General features: G+C 46.8%; 2 protein-coding genes across 2 annotated transcripts in view; both read right to left on the reverse strand.

Annotated features, from left to right (window-relative positions):
- Positions 1-891, reverse strand: part of LOC108301038 (cytochrome c oxidase subunit 5B, mitochondrial) — a 3048-nt gene extending 2157 nt beyond the window's left edge. Inside the window, exon 1 of the mRNA XM_017524085.2 lies at positions 679-891. Coding sequence (XP_017379574.1) covers positions 679-781 — 103 coding nt within the window. The 5' untranslated portion in view covers positions 782-891. The remainder of the gene's footprint in view (positions 1-678) is intronic.
- Positions 892-1288: 397 nt separating this feature from the next.
- The window catches only part of LOC108301039 (ATP synthase subunit g, mitochondrial-like), a 14155-nt gene continuing 8508 nt past the window's right edge, over positions 1289-6935 (reverse strand). The window contains exon 3 of the mRNA XM_037736960.1: positions 1289-1368. Coding sequence (XP_037592888.1) covers positions 1289-1368 — 80 coding nt within the window. The remainder of the gene's footprint in view (positions 1369-6935) is intronic.

The following is a 6935-nucleotide window of genomic DNA, read 5'->3' on the forward strand; positions in this document are numbered from 1 at the left end:
CAGCCTCCTGAGTAGCTGGGATTACAGGCACACGCCACCATGCCCAGCTAATTTTTTGTAGTTTTTAGTAGAAACGGGGTTTCACCATGTTGACCAGGATGGTCTTGATCTCTTGACCTTGTGATCCACCCGCCTCGGCCTCCCAAAGTGCTGGGATTACAGGCGTAGCCACCGCGCCCGGCCAATTTTCGTATTTTTAATAGAGACGGGGTTTCATCATGTTGTTCAGGCTTGTCTCGAACTCCTGATCTCAGGTGATCCGCCCGCCTCGGCCTCCCAAGGTGCTGGGATTACAGGCGTGAGCACCCAGCGTAGGAGCTTTTCCTTGTCCAACCACCGAGGCCAATTTGTCTACAAGCAAATGAGAACCCACTCGGCTTGAGGTGGGCGCAGGTTTAAAGGGCGGCCGGACCCCTCCTCAACCCAGTCGCAGTCCCCGCCCCTCCCAAGGTCACCCGGCACCTCCGTTTAGGATACTTTCGCAGCGGAGTCAGTTCAGGGGGCGGCAGGAGCAGCGGCCCGGAATTACAGGAAGATGCCTGCAGAGCCTGAGGCACTCCAGACCGTAAGCGGTCATTGGGACCTGGAGTAGCTGCACGGCACGCCCCGCTTTGCCGCCCTGGGACCACTCCAGGAGGGCAATACTCTGGTCCCTGGCACGCCTGGGAAGCCGAGTACCTCGAGAGCCCATGGAGCGCACTGCGGCCGCACCATTGGGACCGCAAGCCCTCAAGGCCTGCGCGGCCAGCCCTCCAGCTCCGCGAAGTAACCTTGAAGCCATCGCGTCCGCGACAATCAGCAGCACTTCCGGAAACAGGCAGCAGAGACAGGCGAGACTTCCGGGGGCGGGCTTCTTTCTCCTCCCGGTCGGCTTTCCGCTTCTTCCCCGCCCTCGGGCCCGCCCACTCCCGCCACGGTGGCGGGGGCGGAAACTGCGCATGCGTGACCCTGCCTCTCCCTGCACCTCACAGTAGCTGAGGCTTGAGGGCGGGTTTGCTCTTTAGTAACGCTGGGAGGTGAGCAAGTTGTTTGGGTGCCTGGAGCTCAGCGGCTAAACCACATTGGAGTTCCTGTGTATCTGGCCTGGTAGTCGTGTTCAGCAAACGTGGGGGCTACTGATGGGAGTCATTAAGTCCCCGCCTGTCAAGAGACTTACTGGACCCCAAATGATTTGAATTTGAAAGTGGGCTCCTAAAGATCTCTGCGTTCCTTGCTAGGCTGGTTAGTGGCAAGACTGGTTCTCCAGGCAGTGCGTGAGCCGTCGCGAGCGTGTCGCATTGGACGGGACCTACCGGTAGTCCTGGCCCAGTTTCCTGTTAGAGTTGTACTGTGGGGGTGTAGGCGCCGGGGTCCCTGCCGGATCTCGGCCTAGGGAGGAGGACAGGACGGGGGCAGGACCTCTTCCAGGACCAAGAGCCTGGTGATATGAAGAGAGAAAGTGGCCACTCTTCGAGGCTGCTAGGGGAGGAGGAGTAAAAAGAGGAGTTGATAATGGGAAATGGAGTCAGATCCTGCTGTGACTGGAATTCCGTGTTTGAAATGGAAAACATCTTCCGTCCATAGCTTCCCGTTGCCCCACAGGCTAAGATGTGGAAATTTCTTATGATGAGCTTTAGGCAGTGTAGCCCTGTGACAGGCTAGCTGCATGCGGTATCAGAGTTTCCCTACCAGATAGAAAAATCGCTTTAGAGTGGAATTAGCTCATCACTGAATTTTCAATGCCTTGCAGAGGTCTGGTATATAGTAGGATCCAGTAATTTTAGTAAATTTACTACTTGGATAGACTATACAAAACCAGTTTATAGGGCTTCTCCTGGCCCAGTGAGGTCAATTGGAAGCAAACTGGGTAGAGTTGAAGGCTCAGATACTCCCGCTTGTCTCATGCAGGCTATGATATTTTCAAAAGGACGTGGTGGAGCATTGCCTCCCAGGAGCCCCGTCTGGTCTTCATGGGTGCCCCCTCCACCAATTAAAAAAAAAACAAATACCTGTATTCTGATACAAAAACCACCTTTAAAGGCCAACATTTCCTTTAAAGGTGGTTTTTGCTTTGAATGGCTTCACTGTTACTCCCTTCTCCCTCCCCTCCACTGCAACGTCTCCAAATTGAATCGAGGGAAAAAATTCTGAGCAATGTTCCCCAAGGACCTGTAGTTAATTTGCAACTGTGTTTAGTTGTTTGGCAGGAGAAAAAAGCATTGGTCTGGAAAGTAGCCCCACCAGCTAGTTCAGCCAGTCGCTTTTTCTCCTTTGGGCCACCATTTCTACATCAGTAAAACTCGTTCAACTAAGTTAGTATTTCCCAACCGTATTCCATGGCATCCAAGTCTCAAGATATGATCTTAAGAAAAAGGGCTTGGTCAAGACAGGGAAGTCCCGTATTTCATGACCACCCTTTTGGAGCTGCCCGAGCATAATCAAGGCTCTGATTATGCTTGCAGCAAAGACCTCTTGTTTAATTTACCTGCAGTTTAAGCCAGAGTTTCCCTATCTTAATTGACCACAAAACCCTTTCCTGAGGAACACCTACTAACTTGCCCCTCAGCAAACCAGTGAGATATTCAGCTCTGATGTGTTATGATTCCCAGCTGCCTGACCAGAAATGGTTTACTCCAGGCTGTAAGATGGAAACTGACTTTAGGCTTGTTTCTCACTCTCATTGTAGGTTTGCCTAATAGTAGGAAATTTTTGCAGGCCTTTGTCTAACTCAGGAAAACCTCAGCCTCACTCTGGGATTGTTTAGACTGTGTGAGTGAGCTCCAAGTTCAGGGCCAGGCTTCCCAGATGTCCCCACGCATCCCCTGCTGCTTCCAGCTCCCACCACTCTCCACTCAAACCCTGTCCCTCAGGTTTCCTTGAGAAACAGTTTGGCTTGCGGAACCGTCTGCCACCTCTGCTCCATCATTGTCTTTGCCAGCACAATAAACTTACTGAGTATTCTTTTATAGGCTAATTTTTGGTTGTCAAAATAAATATACATGGTAGGTCAAACAGCACAGATATGTAAGGAAAAAGCTAGCAGTTTTGTGCTTATCCTTTTTTTCGTTACCTATACCAGGTTTTCTCAACCTCAGCACAACTGACATCTTGGGTTGATAATTATTTGCAGGGAGGTTGTGCATTGTAGGATTTAACCCTATGTCATTAGCACTTCCCCGACATGATAACCAAAAATATCTTCAGCCATTGCCACATGCCCCCTGGATTTGCAAAATCCCCATTGAGCATCACTGCATATATGAATATAAAATATAAAAACATATAAGTACTATACAAATTATTAGTAAGTTTCTTCCTTCATTAAAATTATTTTGTAGATATCCCCCCAGATCAATACATCTAGACCTTAACTTATGTAATGGCTACAGAATATTCCTTACTGTCAATGTACTATAATGTACCCAGCCATTCTCCCTTGTGAATATTCCTATGGCTTCGAGTTTTTTGCCTCTCAAACAATGCAACAGTACACGTCTTTGTACATACAACTTTATATTCCAGACGTTTTGTTTCTGAGGAGTAGGGTCGAAGGGTGTTTGCGCTAAACATTTTAGTAATACATTCTGCCAGATTGCTTTCCCAAAGTTTGGAGCAATTGATGCTCACACCAGCAGGGCATGTGAGTGCCATTCTCCACCTCCAAGCCTTTGCAAATTTAGCCCACCAGGTGAAGGAAAAATGAGTGCTGTTAGTGCTCTTGGTGTTTACATTTCAGTTCCCTGACCTCCAAGGCAGTTGAACATCTTTTTAGATGTTTACTGATCATTTACACTTCCTCGGGGATGTGAACTGGGCTTAACCACTCAGGCACACTATTTTTTTTTTTTTTTTTTTGAGAGAGAGTCTTGCTCTGTTGCCAGTCTGGTGTGCAGTGGCACAATCTCAGCTCATTGCAACCTCCGCCTCCCAGGTTCAAGCAATTCTCCTGCCTCAGCCTCCAAAGTAGCTGGGACTACAGGTGCGTGCCACCACTCCCAGATAATTTTTGTATTTTTAGTGGAGACAGGGTTTCACCATGTTGGCCAGGATGGTCTTGATCTCCTGACCTCATGATCCGCTTGCCTCAGCCTCCCAAAATGCTAGGATTACAGGCGTGAGCCACCGCACCCAGCCTTAGGCACACTATTTAACCTCTTTCTGCCTTAGTTTCATTTTCTTTCATTTTAAAAAAGAATATATTGTTTTGGTTGTTGAGACTGAGTCTTGCTATGTTGCCCAGGCCGATATCAAACTTCTGGCCTCAAGAAATCCTCCTGCCTCTCTCTTCCAAAGTGCTGGGATTACAAACGTGAACCACCATACCCCAGGAGTTCAAGACCAGCCTAGACAACAGAAGGAGACCCCCATCTCTATGTAAATTTTAAAAATTAGCCAGGCATGGTGGCATCTGGCTGTAGTCCTAGGTACTCAGGAGGCTGAGGCAGGAGGATCATTTGAGCCCAGAATTTGAGACCACAATGACCTATGATTTTGCCACAATGGCCTATGATTGTATACCACTGTACTCCAGCCTGGGCAACAGAGCAAGACCCTGTCCCTAAAAATAAAAAATTAAAAAAAAAAAAAAGGCCGATAAAGATTTGAAAAGGTGTTTTTCCAAAGAAGACATACAAATGGCCAGTAGGGCCAGGTATGGTAGCTCACACCTGTAATCCCAGTACTTTGGAAGGCCAAGGCAGGTGGATTGCTTGAGCTCAGGAGTTTGAAACCAGTCTGGGCAACACAGTGAAACCCCATCTCTATTAAAAAATAATAATACTTTTTTTAAATGGCCAATAAGCACATGGAAATATGGTTAACATCATTCATCATCAGAGAAATGCAAATCAAAATCACAATGAGGCACCACTTTATATCCACTAGAATGGTTAAAATAAAAAAGACAGATAAGGCCAAGTGCCATGGCTCATGCCTGTAATCCAAGCACTTTGAGAGACCCAGGTGGGCAGATGGGTTGAGCCTAGGAGTTCGAGACCAGCCTGGGCAAACAGCAAGACCCCATCTCTACAAAAAATACAAAAAGTAGTTAGGTGGGTTGGCATGCACCTGTGGTCACAGCTACTTAGGAAGCTGAGGTGGGAGGGTCACCTTCGCCCTGGAAGGTTGAGGCTGTAGTGGATCATAGTCACGATCATGCCACTGCATTCCAGCCTAGGGGACACAGTGAGACCCTGTCAAAAAAAAAAAAAGACAATAAATGTTAACAAAGATATAGGGGTAATCAGATCCTCATACACTGCTGATGGAAATATAAAATCATGTTGCTGTTTTGGAAAATAACTTGGCACCTCTTTAAAAAGTTCAACATTGGCCGGGTGCAGTGGCTCATGCCTGTAATCCCAGCACTTTGGGAGGCGGAGGCAGGCAGATCACCTGAGGTTGGTAGTTCGAGACCAGCCTGGCGGTGAGCCAAAATTGCGCCATTGCACTCCAATCTGAGCAACAAGAGCAAAACTCCATCTAAAAAAAAAAAAATAGTTCAAGGCATTGATCTATCATGCGACCCAGCAGTTCCACTCCTAGGCATATACAGGAGAGAACTGAAAATGTCTTCACACAGAAACCTGTACACAAATATTTATAGCAGCATAATTCACAATAGCCTAAATGTGGGAATGAATGACCCAAAGGTTTATCAATTGATGGATAGATAAACAAAACATGAAACAACCATACAATGGAATATGATTCAGCCATAAAAAGGAATGAAATACTATGTGCGACAACATAGATAAGCCTTAAAAACATTACAGTAAATTGAAGAAGCCAGACACAAAAGACTACATATTGTAGAGTTCCTTTTATTTTTATTTTTAATTATTTTATTTTATTTGAGACAGGATCTTACTTTGTCGCTCAGGCTGGAGTCCTGCAGCCTCAACCTCCTGGGCTCAAGTAATCCTCCTGCCTCAATCCCCCAAGTAGCTGGGACTACAGGCATGCACCACCATGCCCAGCCAAATTTTGTACTTTTTGTGCAGAATGGGGTTTCATCATGCTGCCCAGGCTGGTCTTGAACTCATGAGTTCAAGCGATCTGCTCACCTGGACTTCCCAAAGTGTTGACATTACAGGTATAAGCCACTGTACTTGGCCAAACGATTCCTTTTATACAAAATTCATAGAGCTAGAAAGTAGATTCATGGTTGCCAGGGCCTGGGGGAGAGGGATGGAGAGTGGCTGCTGATAGGTACAGGCATTCTTATCCGAGAACTGAATGCAAAACCTTGTGCATATACTAAATACCACTAAATTGTACGCTTTAAAAGGGTGAATTGAAATGTATATGAATTATATCTCTATTTTTAAAAATCAAGCATCAATCAAGCAAGCAAGGAAAGTTCACTTTGCAGGGTTGTAGTAAGGCAACAGGTGAGACGTGGGAAGTGGCTGTGATGCCTCTGGTGCTCATAGGGGCCTGTGGGTCCACCTTCTCTCCTCCTAAGTGTGAGTTCCTCAAGAGAAGGACCCCCAAGAACATATTCAGCTCTTTACCCAAGTGCCTGACATGGGGCCCAGCACATAGTAATATTCCATAAATCCTACTGACTGCTTGGAGATAATGATGCTATTTTTTTTGTAAGCCAAGGTGAAGACATTACAGATCAGCACATATGCACGGGTATACAGTCAAGAAATAAGCGAATTAATCTGCAAGGCTATTGGGACACAGCCTCTGAATGAACATTTGCCTCTAACAATAGTCCTGCTCAGTGAGCAGAAAGTTCAGTGAAGGAAATTTCAAGGAGATTCCCCTCCAAAAATGACATCAGAGAGCATAAGTTCAAATCATCTCCCTACATGGTTTAAGAAAAAAAAAAAGGCTGGGCGCGGTGGCTCAAGCCTGTAATCCCAGCACTTTGGGAGGCCGAGGCGGGTGGATCACGAGGTCAAGAGATCGAGACCATCCTGGTCAACATGGTGAAACTCCGTCTC

Source organism: Cebus imitator, unplaced genomic scaffold, assembly GCF_001604975.1.
Source record: "Cebus imitator isolate Cc_AM_T3 unplaced genomic scaffold, Cebus_imitator-1.0 Scaffold31, whole genome shotgun sequence".
NCBI classification, from domain to species: domain Eukaryota; kingdom Metazoa; phylum Chordata; class Mammalia; order Primates; family Cebidae; genus Cebus; species Cebus imitator.